General features: G+C 37.3%; 1 protein-coding gene across 1 annotated transcript in view; it reads left to right on the plus strand.

Annotated features, from left to right (window-relative positions):
• Positions 1 to 18,995, plus strand: part of DMD (dystrophin) — a 1,988,221-nt gene that overhangs the window by 1,325,808 nt on the left and 643,418 nt on the right. Inside the window, 1 exon segment of the mRNA XM_054695791.1 lies at positions 11,198 to 11,306. Coding sequence (XP_054551766.1) covers positions 11,198 to 11,306 — 109 coding nt within the window.

The following is an 18,995-nucleotide window of genomic DNA, read 5'->3' on the forward strand; positions in this document are numbered from 1 at the left end:
GAATTGCTGGATTATGTGAGAAATTCATTTTTAGTCTTTTGAGAAACCTCCGTGCTTGGACCAGTCTACCTTCTTACCAACTCTCACTCATTCTTTACCTTAACCTAGAAAAATATTATTTCTTCTAATTTTAAATGTATGTATATAATTTGAAATGCTTATTACGTTGTCTTCCATATATTAGAACTGAGAGCATTATAGAGTCTTAAATTGTCTTGGTTACTTGCTGATGTGAAAAGATGAAAGCAAATTGTTTGCTTTGCTAACTTTTTAAGTAATCAAAAAAAAATCCATGCTAACATGAACTTAATAATTTACTACTTCTCTTAAATTCTTTTTAAATGCAAGAGGAAAAGTAAGGTTTTAGGAACCTTCAATATTTGGCCAGAGGGTTCCACCTCAACCTTTAACACAAAGTAATTGCTGTAGACAAATGGTCAAGAGGGCAATTATAATCTTCCAGGCATCATTTCCTCAGATATAAGCTGCAAAATGACAGCATCATTAGTCATTTTCAATTACAGTCAATCACAACCAGGATGTTTCATTTTCCCAGCTGTTTTGTTGTTAATTAACTTGATTAAGCTGTTTTTTTTTCCCCTCCCAATGAGTTTGTTCTACTGCCAACATCAACATCTTAACATTTCCAAGAACTTCCTTAGGGTTTATGTTTTTATTTTTTTTTTTTTGGCCTGGTAATTTTTAACATATTTTAACATATGTGTGTCTGAAGATATATATGTGGGATAGCAGATCAAGTGGTGTCTTATTGGTCAAAATGTTATAATTATTACAATTATAACGTTATTTGGATTGTATAAATCATCTATCAGGCATATGATTTCACCTCCTGGTGCAACTTTTTTGCAACATCAGAGATCAATACAGAGGTAACAAATGTAAGTCTGTCCCCTCAAATGAACAGTCTTTTTTGACTGACTCATCTGTTGAGCATGCACAATTTCCATGTCAGTGATAACAGAAAAGGTTGGGAGAGCATTTATAGAAAGACAATATCAGAGAGATTTTATAATTTATTAATATACAAGTAGCAGAACTTCATTTTTTTTAAAAAATACAAGTTAGCTTTAAAACTGAGGATAAAGTCTTAAACTCTGAGAGACTGAATAAATGCTATCACATGTGTTCGACTCTAAAGAGAGTCCCACTTTCCCACTGAGAAGATAAAATTTATCATAGATTTTTGAACAACTTGTAAACATAAACATTTAGGAATAAGGATGAGATTGCCAAATGTCTAATTATATTTAATTTCTTAATTGAGCAGCACTTCCATATTTGAAATCTCACATTTGATAAAATGACACTCAAATGAGAAATACTGCTTTTGCCACATTTATATTTTATGAAACAAGTTCAGTCAGACTCTTCATATGCGTTTCCCAGAATTATAATGCTCACTAGCTTCCTTCTAACTTATTTGAAGTATGACACTCTTTGACTGTGAGATGCTGGTAAAGCTCTCTGTCCAGAGGCTACTCAGAATATAACTATAATATAAAAGTTTAGGTCCCTTTGTGGTAGGTATAGTGTGGTAACATATATTTGAAGAGACGTGATCCTATACTTCTGAGTGTTGTAAACCAATCTAACCTCAATACAATAAAGTTAGAAACAAACAAAAAATAAATAATCATTTTGCTTACTGCAGCAAAGGAGAAAGCAATTCAGCATGGCTGTGAGGAATCTCTGTAACAGGCATTTAAAAGAGCTGTTTGGGGCCAGGTGGATGGCAGATTCTAACAAGGAACTAAGAAAACGGAAGCCATTTCTAGATTAGATGTTATCAAGAAACAGTCAATGTGGTCATCTGTATCTTTATTTTTTCCTCTCTTTTGTATTGAAGTAATGTTGAATTATTAGTACTTTATCTAAGTTTCAGGTGTCCATCATTATAAATCAAAGTCTGTATACACTCCATCTGGCTCAATACTTAAGTCCCTTTCTACACTTACCTACCTGTTCTCCCAGTCTTAACAATTTTCACCTTGAAGGTGAAGGGATTAAAGCAGGGCAGAGTTGCTGCTGTTAACGAAGCAACAGTGCTTCATATTTGTGATTTTTGTGGTGGCAGAGTGGCCTTGTCTCCATCTAGTTTGTTTTCTGTGATGTTTTTACATTCATTTGGAACATCATCCCTACCTAGCTGCCACCTGCAGGAAGAGACATTGTTCATTTTCTCAATGCTATCACCGAAAGTCTTATCCCCAACTTCACTGCCTAGTCACAAAGAGTTGGAAGAGGGATTCTTTTCATTTTACTCAGTATATATTTTTTATCACCCCATCAGAATAACTTCTGTTTTGCTTTTTAAAACTATATTTGAAAGTCTGGGCCTCCCCAGTGGCGCAGTGGTTGAGCGCTGGGTTGCGAAGCTGACCACAGCCTCTGCAGCGCCAGTACGATCCCTGGCTGCTCCCCGGCCACCGGAGGGGGGGGTCCCACATGGCGCGCAGACCTCTCCTGCCGCCCACTGCTCCCCTCAGCAGTGTACTTCGTCATTGCCTGTTCTGCTCCCCGCTCTGGCGAATTCTCTCACCCTCCTGCGCCTCGGACTGTACTCAGTGCTTGTATAAATAAATAAATAAATCTTTAAAAAAAAAAAACTACATTTGAAAGTCTTGTTTACAATGGCCTTTGCCACTAATAATAATGTATACCATAGGAATAATTGCTAATGGTTTATCAATGTCTGCATTTTGTTTTTATTAACCAATTCTGTCAGATGACTTTTATAAGTACCAAAAACTCACATCTCAATATCAAGATCATTCCTGGCTACTGTGCAACTTTGTCATTCAAAATAATATGATTGAGACACAAAAGATATTATAAGGATCTGATATGAGTTCACTTTTTTTCTGAGAAAATATTTTGGGGTAAATTCTCCAGTTAGACTTACTCAGTAGTTCATGCTGTAGCTGGGCAAACCTTTTAGAAATTTGAATGTCATCCCTGGTCCTCAGTTTTATTAATTGAATTTATGGAAACACACAGTACAGTATTAAAATATTTACATGCCTGTCTGTGTATATCAGCCATAGATGGACTCATTTTTTTATGTCGCAGTTGTTATTTGTATGCCAGCTGTGGTGACACACATCTGAAGAAATGTAATCCTATACTTCTGCATCACATGCAATGTTGCAAACAATGTGGCCTCAATAAAATCTAAAAAAAAATAATAATAATTACAAGTAAAAAAAAAACGACAAAAGAAAATACAAGATTTTTAAATCTTGACAATCCCAATACAAAGTTTAAAATTATATTCCACTTTAAATTAAGAAAGGAAAAATATATTCAGAAATCATTTTTTCTGGTAATTCATTTCTGCTCTTTATAAAAAAAATTTGCATTCTGTAACATAACATTTAATGACTATTTTCAAACTATAGACAATGGAAAATAATGCTTAGCTGCAAAAATCTCTCTATAATGAAGCTAAGTTTGCCATCGAAATAAATGATCTTACGGTTTTTCCCTCTGAGTAAAATATAAATCTACCACAATTGTTGAGTTTCGAGCTCTTGTAAGAAAAGCCTGGGATCTACAGTTCACTTAGGATATTCACGGTTTTTAATATCTGGAAATCCAATTAAAAATAGGACGCATTAACTACTGTCCAGCTAATTTTATATTGGAAGAAGTTGTCATTTAAACATATATTTGATTCCCTTAAATCTGGTTATAGATTATTAACATGATTAGCAAATTGCTACCGTTAGATTTTTATTGCTTGAAGTTTATTTAGTAAAAATGCTGCATTAAACTGCAGCCAAATATTTTGCTACCCAAAATAACTTTAACCTACTAGAAAAGATAAGAGACTAGAAAGGCACATGCTAGAGAAACAAAAAGCAAAACAAAATGAACAAAACAGAACTTCCATAATATACAAATAGTCAATTTCAACTCCCAAATACAGCAGGTACTTATGGTAGGTGCTTGTGACCAGCTGAATCAAAATCTGCAGATTTTTTTTATAAATGATATTATTTGCTAATAATTATGAAAGATTGGGGAATATACACTTAGGAACTTAACTGCATTGTTGACACTTTGCAATATCCTCATATGTTGTGGTACATTGTAGGTAGTACTTGTTTTAATTTCTACATTTGAAATTATAGTAATGCCTCATTTACCCACCTGGAAATAACAGTGGGCAAGATAACATTTGAGTAAATGGATAGACTGTTTTCAGTTTCTGTATTAATAAAAGGGAATTGAATATACAAACATGTTATTTTTAGGATAACCAAAACCTAGTCCTTTAAGCATTGAAATATTTTCATTTTAACAAAAACTTTTATTAACTATCTTCTGTTTTGCTTCATTAAACAGTGCATAATAACTAACCAACAATTTTATAGCATTTTACAGTTCACAGAGTTCTTTTCACATAAAATATCTCATTTAGTTTCTCTGAAAATGCTATGAGTTAGGTGGTAGTATTATATCCACATTTCAAGGATGATAAATCTGAGCGACCTATCTGATTTGCCAAGGATCATACGACTCGGAGTGATGATTTAGGACTGAAGTCCAGAACCTCTGATTTTAAAACAATGTAATTTAAACTTTTCTCAGTTTTCAGAAGTGCCATGAGCAACACTTACTGTTCTGTTTTGGCATAGAGTGATACACATGGGACATAAATGAAGTTCAATACAGAGCTCTATTTCTTCAGTTAAGAACCAGATGAAGGAATTTTTAGGATCCAGATTGTAAGAAAACATATACCTTTAAATATTAGAATCAATCTCAGTGCAATGAGATGTGCACACTATAAGAACGTGGAACCAAAGCCAACTGTAGGAGCAGCAAACTCTCATCTCTTCTCGCCCACTCACTCTGGGGCCATATGCTTATTAGTGGAAGAGTGGGCAGATCCCAGCAGTACTTAAAACCTGCTCTCTCCCCCCCCCCCCACCTCTCTTTTCCCTCCTCATTCTCCCTTTCTCTCTGTTGGTGGCTTCCTATCAGTTAAATGATATATGATGAACTGTTACCTCCCCAGTGAATGACCGAGACTACTACATTTTTGAATTATCTGCTTATATAATTACTGCTTCCTTTTTACCTATTGCTGCTTTCTGTTATCAACATGGTTACTTGTCATTGCTCAGAATATTCTATGCTTTGAAGTCATCCAAACTTCACAGGGGAATTAAAAGACCAAATATATGTTATTTCACCAGCCTTGTTAGAATATTGATTCTCAGTGTTTAGTTCTGATGTCAGAATGGAAAAAAATGTGTCCCATATGTCATGACCTTCAGTGATCGTTTTCCTAGCTTATCAGGGGCATGTTTGCTTTTGGATTCAAGGCTTATGTTTTAAATAAAAAGAGTTCTCTTCCCTGATGTGCTAGTGTATGTTTATCAACATGCACTCCAGGAGAAAAAATTAAAAACTCCAATTTGATATGATGTCATATACACAGACAGGTGTAACCTCAAGAATACAGATTGATTGTTAGATTAGAATATATGATTTTCTAGCATTTGTTACATTGGTCTTATTATATGTTATTTAATTTTAGTTTTGCATGTTTTGATTTTTATTAATGATTGTGTTTAACAATCAATTCACAAAATTCCTGAAATGTGCCAGCAATATCTCTCCTTCCATTGTATTCCCTACTTTATCATTGTAAAATATGTAGCATTATTAGTAAGTGTATTTCAGATTTGTAAACACTATATATCTTCTGTTTCTTAACTTTTAAAAAAACCATCATAGCTGTGTTTCTAAGTTCTCTAGCTACATGATTCTATGTACATCTAGTTTGTTGATTTTAACTACTGCTTATAATTCTTTAGCTGACTTTCATCTTATTCAGCTGTTGCTGGCCTTCACCTGGGCCATGCTGACCTCCATTCCCTACTTTTTTAAATGAATTTTTTATTCCAGTTCATTTCATTGTTGTAAGTACTTTGGAAGTAAAGGATCTCCCCCTTCAGGTGTAATCTCCATAGTGCTCACACCATCAAGGCACCTTTTAAATCCTCTGCCCTTGGGAAAGTGAATCAAACTTCTCTGACATACAGAAATAAGGAGTTGTGATCGGAAGGGTTTATTTATTTTTTTTTAAATTTTATGTGTTTCTGGTGGCAAACACCAGCTGAAAATAAAGTTGCAACTCTTTTTTTATTTTAAATTTTCATTAAGTATATTTATGTACTGTAAGTAGCTACCTATTTTTTAATACTTGTTTTTATACCCTCCACCAATGCACCCATACCCATGTCCTGTCCCTTCCTCTGTCTCCCACCCCTCATTTATATTTCTCTTTCTGAGTTTAAGGTTTATTTCGACTATTATTTGCATATGAATGTATTTTGGTATTTTTATTCCACAGATAAGTGAAACAATTCAGTCTAGCTACTTTTAAAGAATGCTTTTTTCTATTTTATTTTTCCTTTGTTGGAATTATTCAATTTTTTATATTTACTTGTTGAGGTTACATTGGTTTACAGCACTGTGTGATTCAGAGGCACGGGACCACACTCCTCAGATACCGGTCACCACACCCACCACCAAGATACCCATAGTCGTCCTCCATAGTCCATTGTGCTCCCTCCCCCACTTGTTTCTTCCCCCTCCAACTCCTCATCTTGTAACCTCAATTACAGAGTCAGATTTCTAGGGTTTGTTATTAATTTGTTTTATTTGGACCCTTTGATTTATTTCTCTATATTCCACATATACTGGAAACCATCTAGTATTTGTCTTTCTCCTTCTGACTGATTTTTCCTTAGCATTTCCCACCCTATTTCATGTGTGTTGTCACAAATGACAAGATCTCATCTTTGTTTTATAACTGAATAGTAGTTCATTGTGTATATAGACCATGTCTTCTTTATCCACTGATCTGCCTTTGGGCATTTAGGAATTTTCTATAGCTTTGCTATTTTAAATTGTGCTTCAGCGAACATAGGAGTATATACAATTAGTGTTTTTTGCATTCTTTGGGTAGATATCTAGGACTGGAACTGCTGAATCATAAAGTAGTTCTATTATTAATATTTGGAGAACCTCTAAGCTGCTTTCCATAGGGGCTAGATGAGCTTACATTCTCACCAATAGCGAACGAAGCTTCCTTCTTCTCTACACCCTCACCAACCCTTGGTTAGTTTTTTTTCCATCTTTTTCATTTTGGCCATCTCACAGGTGCGAAGTAGTATCTCATTGTGGTTTTGATTTGCATTTCCCTGATAAGTGACGATGCACATTTTTTCCATGAGTCCATGGCCATCTATTTGTCTTCCTTAGAATAGTGTCTGTTTCACTCTTATGCCCATTTATTGATTGGGTTATTTTCTTTTCGTTGAGTTATATGAGATCATGTCTCTCTGTTTTAGACCAATCTTGTCCTTCCTACCTACTCCTATAAGGATCTGACTTCGTGACCCTGGTCTAGGACATACATTTTTCAAATTCAGGCTGGTTCATAAATTATAAAAGTCTATTAAAATTACTATATATGTGGAAAATTACATGAGATCTTTCAAGCCCTCTGCAAGAAAATCATCAGTTGTATATAATTTACTTCATAGTCCAACTGGGGAGTAAACTCAATTATTGATTCTCCTTTTCAGGTAACCACTTTAACTTTATGCAATTCATATATATTTACTGAAGACCTATATTAGGAAACATTGAATTGGATATCAACAAGAACACTGTACAAAAAATAATAGAGTCAGCACCTGCCCTCCAAAGGGTGCACCCAGTCTAACTGGAGAAACACACAAGGATGGTGCTGACTCAAAGAAACACCTAATTGGAAAGCAACTGTGCAGCACTTCCCAGCTTAAATCTCAACTACCACAACCAAAAAAAGTAAACACACACACTCACACTCACTCTTCTCTACCTTTCTCCGTGTGACCAGAGGATTCACTCAGTTTCCTACCACTTCTCCCTCAAATCACATTTGTCTCTCAACTCTGTTCCCTTCTGATACAGTTCCAGAACACAAGTCTTATCTCTAAGTCTTATCTCTCCTCTACCCCAAACACTTCCATACACCACCTGGTATTAGATGAAAATCTGATCATCTCACCTTGCAAGACTTTAATACATTGCCCTTGAATTTGTCCTCGTACTTTCAGATCCTTTCATATAAACAGTATAGTCTAGGTATCCAGGGAAAAAGTCTGCATTATCTTGAAAAAATCTGGATACCTCTTGCCTCATTGCCTTTAAAGATGCTCTCCCTTCTTCTGGAGCGCCCTTTCTCCACCAGCTGCCAAATTTCTTCATAAAAATCACCAGTCATCATTACTATGTTAGCATTTTGGAGTAACCTAACTGATCTCTGCAGGCAGTTAAGCTGTTCCCCCGACATGTCTTGTTCACAGTATTATTATTTCATAAAATCTCTGCTGTCATTTATTTATATATCTATTTTACCTATATGTATATGAATGTGTTATAAATTTAATAACTGACACAAACACTGGCACAGAATAGTAGCTGAATATTTTCTCTGGAATGAATAAAAAATGAATGGATGTTTTTACTAAAATAATTGGCATTAAATTAACAAAAAATCATTAAAGCCACTACAATATAATAAACATTCCAGTTGTTAAATTGACTTCTTACCATTCCTATTTACTCAATAGCTCTTTAAAGTGTTTGTGGTTTCTGGTTCTTTCAAATTTGGTTCTTCAGACCCACGGTGCAGTTTGTGTTAATGTGTTCATTATAACCAAATCCAGTATCAGTAAAATTATTTGTTTTCCTCACAACATGAACATAGGAATTTACAGCTGTATAAATATGCTGCTATCGACCCTCAGTAGGTACTAGCAAAAAATTTTAAAAATAGTGCTACTAGGGCCTTCCCGGTGGTGCAGCGGTAGAGCGCTGGGTTGTGAAGCTGCCCGCAACCTCTGCAGCGCCGGTTCGATCCCCGGCTGCTCCCCGGCCTCCGGAGGAGGGTCCCACATGGCGCGCAGACTCTCCTGCTGCCCGCTGCTCCCCTCAGCAGTGTACTTCGGTCCTTCTGCCTGCTCTGCTCCCCGCTCTGGCTCTGGTGAATTCTCTCACCTTCCCGCACTTCTGACTGTACCCAGTGCTTATATAAATAATAAAATAAATAAAAGTAAAAATAAAAAAAATAGTGCTACTAATTCATTCAAATAAACAAAAAAATTTGCAGTAGTCTAACACAATAAAAGTGATTTTCTTGCTTTTGTAACAGTGGGGTGTGTGTGTTCCTGGCTAGCAGTTATCCTTTATGTGATGTTATAGGAACCCAGATTCTTTCTATAGTGTGGCTCTGCATTTTCCTTGCAGCTTTTCTCAAGTGAGATTACACAAAACAATTAAATCCTATAGATAATTATTTCATTATTTTTGCTAAGGATGCTATATATTGAGACCATTGTAGGTGCTTAGGTAACTCACTAGGTATCAAAGATGCCTTTGGCTCTGATCCTGGACATTCAATATCAACATCAGCTGGTAAATTGTTAGAAATTCAGATTCCTGAGCCCGACCCAAGACCTATTGAATCTAAAGCTCTGGGGCTGTGACCAGGCAATTGGTAATTTAACAAATCTCCAGGGATTCCCAAAATATGAGAACCAGTGCTTTTGGGTATTAGGACTTAACTCCCCTTCTCATCCACTGAGAAGACTTTAGAGTCCTGGAACCTTAGAGTCCTCTTCTGGATGGAAGCCAGTAGAGAGGAAAATAAAATGTGGAAAACCTCACTCATTATAAAATCCTCAACCCAAAACAAATAGACATTACAGTCTGTTGGCAGTAAGTAATCATACAGCTTCCAGTGGTGTACAGAACCTAGCCTGTCTCTATTCATGGGGGCCTATTGTCAAAGATTCAGGTACTTAGTGAGCCATTTGACATTATACGTGTAACTTAACATTGGCCTAAGTAAAAGTATTTATACCACAGAAATTGGCAAATGCTAAAATCAGGGTGCTGCATTTTTTTCCAGAGAGCCACTTGGTAAATATATATCAGCATGCCCCTGACCATAGACAAACTTGGCTGCCTCCACAGGGAGCTCACAGCAGAACTGACCCTCCAAATTGCCCTATTGTAACCCACGTTGGCTCAGCTTTTATTTTTTTTTTCTCACCATTTATTCAATTTTATTTTATTTTTTTAATATATTTTTTAATTTTTTTTAAATAATAAATTTTATTTTTATATTCCCCCATACAATTGCAAACCCCCCATTCTGACCCCAATCCCTCCCCTCCCAGTCCCCACCCCCCAAAAAGTGTCTCTGGTTCATAGTTTTTTGTTGATTTTGATTTTCACTTTCTTATAGTTATTCATTTTCCTGGTCCCTTATTTAAGTTTTCTAGATCCCTGCTATGAGTGAGACCATCCGGTATTTTTCTTTTTCTTTTTGGCTTATTTCGCTGAGCATGATCTCTTCCAGCGCCATCCATGTTGCTGCAAATTGCATGTGTTTATCTTTTTTGAATGCTGAGTAATATTCCATGGTATATATGTACCACATCTTCTTGATCCAGTCATTTATTTTTGGGCATTTGGGCTGTTTCCAAAGCTCAGCTTTTATACCTACCCCCTGATCAGTCATAAAATGAGGGCTTCCCTAGAAAGGGCATCCCATTGTCAAGGCCACTCTGCAAATGAGAGTCCCTGAAGCTACTGACAACAGAAGGATCTTTTCCACCATTTGAGACAAGAATCTTTCCTTGAAGTGGACTCTGAGTTTGTCCCCACATGTACCACAACCCCTGCCTCCAAAAGATTTTAATCTAATTGATTGGGAGTGAGCCAGGACATTAGGATTTTGTAAATATCCTCTGTATTCTTACTGCAGCAACACTAGATACTACTATTTACAAGAGTCAAGGCAATTACTGTTTTTTGTTTGTTTATTTGTTTTGCTTTCATTAATGTTTGCATTCTACTTCCTTTTAAGAAAATTGTGCCTGGAGCAAAAAGCCTGTGCACAGCAAACAATCGATAATGATTTGTAGGGTGGTTGGCTAAAATAATTATAATACCTTAGAAAGGAATTCTACCCAAACAAATTAATTTACAAGTAAAATATAATAGAAATGCAGTAACACATTCATAAAATGAATTAATAACTTCGTGAATTAAGTTATCTGCTAGATGTTAATCAAATAACATGTATGCTTTTCTATTAAAGAGGAAGTTAGAAGAACTGAACTCTGAGTGGAAGGCGGTAAATCATTTACTTCGAGAACTGAGAGCAAAGCAGCCTGGCCCAGCTCCTGGACTGGCCACTATTGGAGCCTGTAAGTATTCTGGATCACATTCTCTTTGGCTGTAACCATTTGTTCAAAAGCAGAACTGTGAGGTGATCTTTGAGTGAAGGGGAAAATTTGTTGCAATTCTGAAAACTGGAATAAACCTTTGTGTTATTTAGCAAATGTCTTACAGTAGGTTCCTTCGAAATGGATTTTGATTCAGTATTGGACAACAAAAATATATTGGTGTGTGTTCTTCAAACATATACCTACAGGGAAGAAAGGTTGACAGGTGCAGATAGTGAAAGAGGCTGAAGGGATGATTTGATTGATCAGCTAGGTTCACAAAGCCTTGGATCTGGATAGACTCCACAGAGCTCCCTGGATTATGGGGAGAGGACCTGACCTTTCTATTCCTGAACCAGCCAATCATTGCCTCGGGCTGCCTGCTGGGAAGAAAGAGAGAGCTTTGAAGTGTAGTATGGGGCCTGTGGCAATTTCTAGTTAGGGACACCATCAAGAACCAGTACTCCCAGTTGCAGGGATGGGTGTGTTGCCCCTGAAGAGGCGATCAGGTTGTGGAGCCCCCAGGGACCCCTTAACACGAAATACATAGGATTCTATCTCAGTGACACCTGGATCATTTAGACAATATTCTTCAAATATGTCTCAACCCTCTGCCACCTTCAATACCACAGAAACACACATAGCTCCCCTCTCGCCTCTCCCTCCCTGATTTGAAAACAGTTTGAAGAACTCTTCTATTTTCTGTACAAGAAAATGAACAATAGACTGTGACTACTATGTGCCAACTTGGAGGAGGATTGTTTCTTCATTTAGCTGTAGTTTTAACTTTTGTTCTTACTTCATATTTTTAGTCTGTTTTTTTCACTTTCTATTCACTTATTAATAGAGAATATGCATAAAATCTCATGGCCATGCTAACGCTGACTTTGAATCTCAGGGGAAAGAAGCCAGGAAACTTCTTTGCTGTACCAATTCTATAATTAGGCAGAACTAAAAACATCTTTGGAATTTTTTTTCTGCCTTGTCTACTTTTCAAAGATCAAATGATTGAAGCACTAAAGCATGATGACTAGTTCTGCAAGTAAAGTTGATTTTTATTTTATATCAAGTAGAAATATCACGCATTGGAAAGATCACAGCCAGGGTGGGATAATGATAATTCAATAGGAGGCATAAATAGTACTTAGGTTGAAAAAGGCCAGGCTTGGGACATTGTGTCTCATATGTCCCCTGGAGTTTCTAAGCACTCATCAGAGTTACATTTCACGACACTGAAGTGTTGAAAAAGATAAGCACATGTCTTCCCCCCCCCCTTTTGTCAATCTGGGTCACAAAATTGCTATTCCAGGGCTTACATCCAACTAATGATAACACTTTTTTTTTTTTTTTTTGGTGGGACCCTCGCCGGTGGCCGGGGATCGAACTGGCGCTGCAGAGGCCGCAGGCAGCCTTGCAACCCAGTGCTCAACTGCTGCGCCACCAGGGGAGGCCCTAATGATAACACTTTTTTTTATGACCTGCAAGTATTGGTTCCCCCGCATGTATACATAGTTTGTTCCTGTATTATCAGACATTGGCATTTGCTCTCTAACTTTCTATGGTATGCTCAGTTTCAGAATCTGAACCTTTAAAGAAATTGGGTTCCAATAGTTTGTATATGAGTTTATTGAACTCTGAACTTAGTTTCTGCTTCCATTTAAGTCCCTTTATACATGATGGGAAGGTTCCAGAACCAGGGCACAGAAATCTACCTGTGTTTAAAGTACCTAAGTATAACTATAATGTTTCTCGTGGAAAAATACATTCAAAGCTTCATTTTTTTTTTATTTCCAGCAACATGTATAATTCATTCACTTAATAAATATTTATTAACTTTTCTGTATTGAGCATCATACTAGGTGCTGAATATGTTGCATAGAATAAGATAATTTCCCTCCTTTCATGAAACATAGGTTCTGATTGGAAGAGAAAGATAATTAATGATGAAAGAAGAAAGCATATACAATCTCAATATTGTTAAGTGGTATATAGTCCACAGAGGAATGTCAAATGGGTGCTTGTTAGGAGTGCAGAGTCTCAGGCCCTATTCCAGACCCAATGAATGAGGATCTGCATTTTTATTAGGATCCGCAGATGAGTTATGAGCACATTGAAGTTAGAGACATGCAGTTAAAGAGAACAAGACAGCAGGGTATGAAGCGAAGGGAGCAGGAATGTGGGAGTGTTTGTCTATAATGTTATCAGGTAAGCTTTGTATTAAGAGAACATTTAGGACCATCAGAAAGCTGATGAAAAGGAACCAAGGGTATATCTGGGGGAATGTATTCCAGGCTGAGACATGGAAGTTAAAGCAATGACCTGACATGGAGTAAGATGGTGGAATATTAAGGAGGCCAGTAAGACCAGAGCAGAGGAAGAGGTGATTGGTGTGATGGAAGCAGTGGGCACCTTTCTGAGCTCCTGCCCTGTTTCCTTATCCCGCACCTAAGAGTCTCATCTCCTGCTACTGCTCCTTGTCTTCTCTCCACTCCTTCCACATTGCTGCTATTACAAAAAGTCTGGAACGTTCTCAGCCCCAAGCCACGAGTGGTAGCTGCTGGAGTTGGAGCCAGCACGGGAGAAGAACTGAGGGAATGAGGAATTTTCTCAAAAAGGCAAAGGCTTTCCATCCCCAGTAGCAAATTGCTGCAGAGCTGGTCATAAGTAAAACTGAAATGCACAAAAGTTGAGGGAGAAAAATCAGGTGGGAGTTAATAGATCCACAGCTGCTTTCTTTCAAATAAAACATTATTTCTTTAACGTGGTCGTTTAAACATCAAAATAAGACTTGTTTATATTCCTGATTTCCAGAAAGTTCAACTGAAAAAACATACTATTAATAAAAGGAAAATCTAATTTGTAATCCAGTTCTGCTACATAATTATGATTGTATGTGCTAGATTGTAGTGTGATAAAATTTAAAATTTATTGTGGTAATTTTTTTCCATTGCACTCCTTTTGTTGTGGTAGCTGCTTTTACATATATGTCTTTATCCTCAACAAGAGTCCAGAGTATGTATGGTTATACACAGTTTTTTTTTTTTAAGGTAAAGATCCTAAGGCTGAAGGGGAAATAGCTAGTTTAAGGCCACACACAGCTGGGAGGGAACGGAGCCAGGATTCCTATCCAAGTATGTCAGGCTCCAAAGCCTGTGTTTTGTTTTGTTCTGTTTTATTTGTTTTTTGCTGTGTCTTGCACTATCTCTCTGTCCAAGAACCTAATGACAGTTCCAGATATGGAGGCAGGTAGCCAGTAGGTAATGTTATTTAACTCCATCTTGGATGTATGGGGAGTAAAATCAAATATGTTTCTGTGTCTTTTCTACTAAAGAAGTTTTTTATCCCATTTCGGTGTTTTTCTTATTTTTGTTATTATCGAGCAATGTTGCATTATGTCTTTCTGTAAGTTTCAGGAGTTGAATAAATCAGTTTACTTTGTTTGAGTTTCTTAGACCCATAGATCTTTTGAACCCAGAATAATAATTGAAACTATCATCTGGTTGAATATTGTCCTTTTATCTATGTGGAAACTGAGACCCAAAAGTGACTCTTTTATATACTAAACTAAGTTCCTTTGTGATTGCTTATTTAAATTAAGAAAGGATGAGGTGATACTGCCTGAGCTATAGAAATTGTTTCAATTTGAAGAACAAATAGACATTCTGGGGGGGTGGAAATCTTTTTTTTTTTTTTTTTTTTTTTTGCTTTCATAGTTGCTTGGATACGTGCAGTCTATCAGTTTTCTGCCTCTGCATAAAAATGGCCCAAAACATAGCGGCTTAAAGCAATAGTTATTTACTTGGCCATGATTCTGTTTTTCTGTAGTTTGGGCCGTGGTTAGCTGAATGGTTATTCTGATGGGTATTGCTTGAAGTCATTCGTGTGCAAGCAGTTATCCGGCCACTGCACAGGAGCTGGATAGTCTAAAATGGATTCACTGAGCTCTCTGACCTCTGGCTGTTGAACCATAGTCTAGTAGTTTTGATTGGGCTTCGTTATATGGCATTCACCCAGGCAGTGTTTTTGGAGTGTGAGAGTAAAAAGTCTAATCTGCGAGATCTCTTGATGCCTAGACTCTGGAATTCATACATGATCATTTCTGCTACATCCTATTAGTCACAGTAAATTGTGTAAGGTCAGCCCAAATTCAAGGGGTGGAGACTTGAACTTCACCTCTTGAAGGGAGAACCTGCAATGCCATTGTAAAGGGTCAGACCTAAAGGGCTGGGAGGCTTTATTGTAATCATCATTACCTAAACCACTACGCTGGGAGAAGGGAGAAAGCTGAGATGAGTGTGTGGGTCTATGTCCAATGTGCTATGTCAGCAGTTTGCAAACCTTACCTGACACTACAATCACTCGTTTCTTATTAAAGTTGGGTTTTCAACTTCAGAATTACTCAATCGGTAGTTCTGGAATGAAGTCTGAGTATTTGCATCTCTCTAGAGTCCCGAGGTGACAGGAATGCTGCTGGTTCTGGACCTATTCTTTAAGAACTACTGCCATTGGCCCATGATGAACAGGGAAGAAGTTCCTTCTTGTTCCTGCCTAAGGCATGGACTGGAATTCGAGGAACACCCAGTGCTGTGAAGACCAAAGAGAACTTCATGTTAGTTCAATGCCAACACTCCTTCCCAGCTTCCAAGGACTTTGTAACTTGGAAGTTCAAGGAGATGGACAACATACTACACGAGGCAATGTTTGCCTAGCAGAGTAGTTCAGAGACCTGTGTGGAGAATAACAATGCTTATGTGAAATTCCCCTAGAGAGTCTCAAAAACATTTATGTAGACAGGACTTTTGCATGGGACTGAAGGCCTGCATAGCAGATGGAGGCAAAGAGCCAGCAAATCTGGTTGTAAATGTCACCGTGAATCCTTTCTTATCCGCAAGCTGCTGGGTCTGAGAACATTCACATTCCACAATGCCCGATTTAGCTTTTTCAGAAGAAATTGCATATAAAACATACTTAATGTGAAGACTCCAAGGCAGGATATTGGAGTTCTTCAAGTGTCCCAGAGTAATAACCATGAGAAGAACGGCCATTGTATAGAGACATATAGAAGTGCCAGTTAATAGAGGCTTCTAGTTGATTAAACGCCAGTAAAACTATCTCTTCCTGTAATTAATTTTGGAGAGAGCAAGTCTCAAGTGTAATTAGGAAAGCGCTGCATTGGAGGTCAAGAAGTCTAAATTGTAATCTCAGTTGTGCTACCAAATAGATAAGGAATCAACATATTAATCTCATAAAGAGCCAGAGAGTAAATATTTTCATTTTGTGGGTCATGCCATCACTGTCATTTTGCGCTAAAAGCAGCCATACTGCCATCATTATGTAAACATGTGGACGTGGCTGTGTTCCAATAACACTTTATTTACACAAGCAGATATGGGAGCAGAGGGGTCAGATTTGACTCTTCATGCCCTACCTATATCCTCTCAGCACTAGTGCGTCCTGTCAGCCCTGAGGCTTCTAAATGCAGAACCTGGAACTCTGCCTGGGCACTTTCTCTGGCCATAGAGACCTTTTTATGGTATCATTTACAAAATATTTTATTTCTATTAATTTATTTTTTATTGAGGTAAACTTGGTTTACAACACTGTGATTCAGAGGCAGAGGAATACACCTTCTCAGATGCATGTCACCATGCCACACCTCACCCATCATGAAAGCATCCATAATCCTTCTCCATAGTACCCCTCCCCCTGTGTATTTCCCCCCATCTCCTTCCCATTTTTGCAGCCTCATTTCTACAGTCACATTTCCAGGGTTGGTTTTGCTTTGATTTTGTCTGACCCTTTGTTTTGTTTTCCTGTATCTCACATATAAGTGAAACCATCCAGTATTTGAGTATTTGTCTTTCTCCTTCTTAGCATAGCATCATCCCTCTACCCACATTGTTGCAAATGGCAAAAGTTCATCTTTTTTTTTTAATAGCTGAATAGTACTCCATTGTGTACATACACTTATTTTTTTCTAATCCACTCTTCTGTCCTTGGACGCTTAGGTTGTTTCCATAATTTGGCTATTGTAAACAGTGCTGCAAGGAACATAGGGGTGCAGATATTACAGGAGAAGCTTGCCCACTTGCAGAGCAGGTAGGAAGTGTTAGGAAGAAATCATCCCTGGAGCATCAGTCAACCACTGGACAGGAGTTGATGGATAAATACCATCTTCTTCACTCCTTGTGTCTGACTCAGAGGTGTGCTCCACACCGCCTCCATGGGTTGAGCCACAGTTGTCCACAGTGATTACCTGCATACGAGCGTGCAATGTTAGACTTCCCTCCCATGACCATTTCTCTTCCCATTAGTCCCCCACAGCTTTCTGGAATCATCTACCAATTAAACTACTTGTACTCAAATCCTCATCTTAGGGTCTATTTCTGGCTGAAGTTAAATCAATACAGTGGGTCTTAGAATTAGTGCCATGTTTATACCTTTTAAATGAGCTCTGTTGTGATTCCTACTTCACAGATGAGAAAACAAGGGATCAGAAGGTTAAATAATTTGTCCAAGGTTACAAGGCTAGTGAATGGCAAAGTTGGGTATTTAAAAATCGGCCTCTGTGATTTCAAAGCTTATGCTATTCATTAGAATACCATATCCCAAGCAGTAACTGTTGTATCTTCAGTCAGAATTTTAAGGCTATGCTTACATATCAAAACACACACAAGATTATTTATGTATTTATTATTTGAAATTCATTCACCTCTGTAGAGTATCATAAAGCATTCCCAGACTATTTTAATCATGCTTTAACTATCAACGCAGTTTGATAAAAGCAAGAGGATAATTGGAACATAACTGTAATCTTGGTATACTACTTATTTGTTTGATTTAAATTGCACAAAAATGATAATTTATTGTGGAAATGGCCTCCATCTATCTGAAGTCATCGTGACAGAAGGAAGGACACTATCAATTAGTGTTCACATTCTTATTCCATTTTGGGGCCCCCATCCTTAGAGATGCAAGGAAAGGAGTCACCTGTACCCTTTCCTGTTTAGAATGTTTCCCACTGTTGATTAGGCTTCAGCTGAACCTTTCAGATAAGACATATCACTTTCTGTGAAGCCAATCTTTCTCTGCATCATTAACACAAGTACTCTACTGAAAACTCTTAGGATGTAACTACCCATCATTTGATTTATTGTTGAATCCTCTAAACCTTGAAAACTTCTCATCATTAATACACTAGGAGTAAGATTTTATGTGAAAAAAGGTGAAGTCCCTTAATTATAACAAGAAAGGAAATGTATTTTAGACCCTCTCCAAAAGAATAAAAAAGCTCTGAGCAATTGTTGTGACCCTCTAATTCTTGGTATCAACAAGCAAACTAATGAAATCATATTTGAGTGCTTCAGGGAGGGGATGGTGCTTGAAATATGAGCTGTGTCACACTCTACAAAGGGAAGAGACAACAGTGGATCCTGGCCAGGGAAGCTCTGGATTGCTCACATTAATCAGGATTAAGTATTTCTGTGTAAACAGTGGAAATTCCTGGTCCTAGGCCATTTTGTTCAGCATTGTTCCCTGGTTAGCAGTGGTGTCCTTGCTAATAGCCAATATAATGAAAGACTGTAAAAACTAGTGTTTAGACGTTAATTATCCATTCTTTGATGACGACGCTCCATCTTTTCTTCTTTGTTTCATCTTTTGGTAGTTTTA

The sequence above is a fragment of the Talpa occidentalis genome, unplaced genomic scaffold, assembly GCF_014898055.3.
Source record: "Talpa occidentalis isolate TD23 unplaced genomic scaffold, MPIMG_talOcc4v2.1 talOcc4.15, whole genome shotgun sequence".
Taxonomy (NCBI): Eukaryota; Metazoa; Chordata; class Mammalia; order Eulipotyphla; family Talpidae; genus Talpa; species Talpa occidentalis.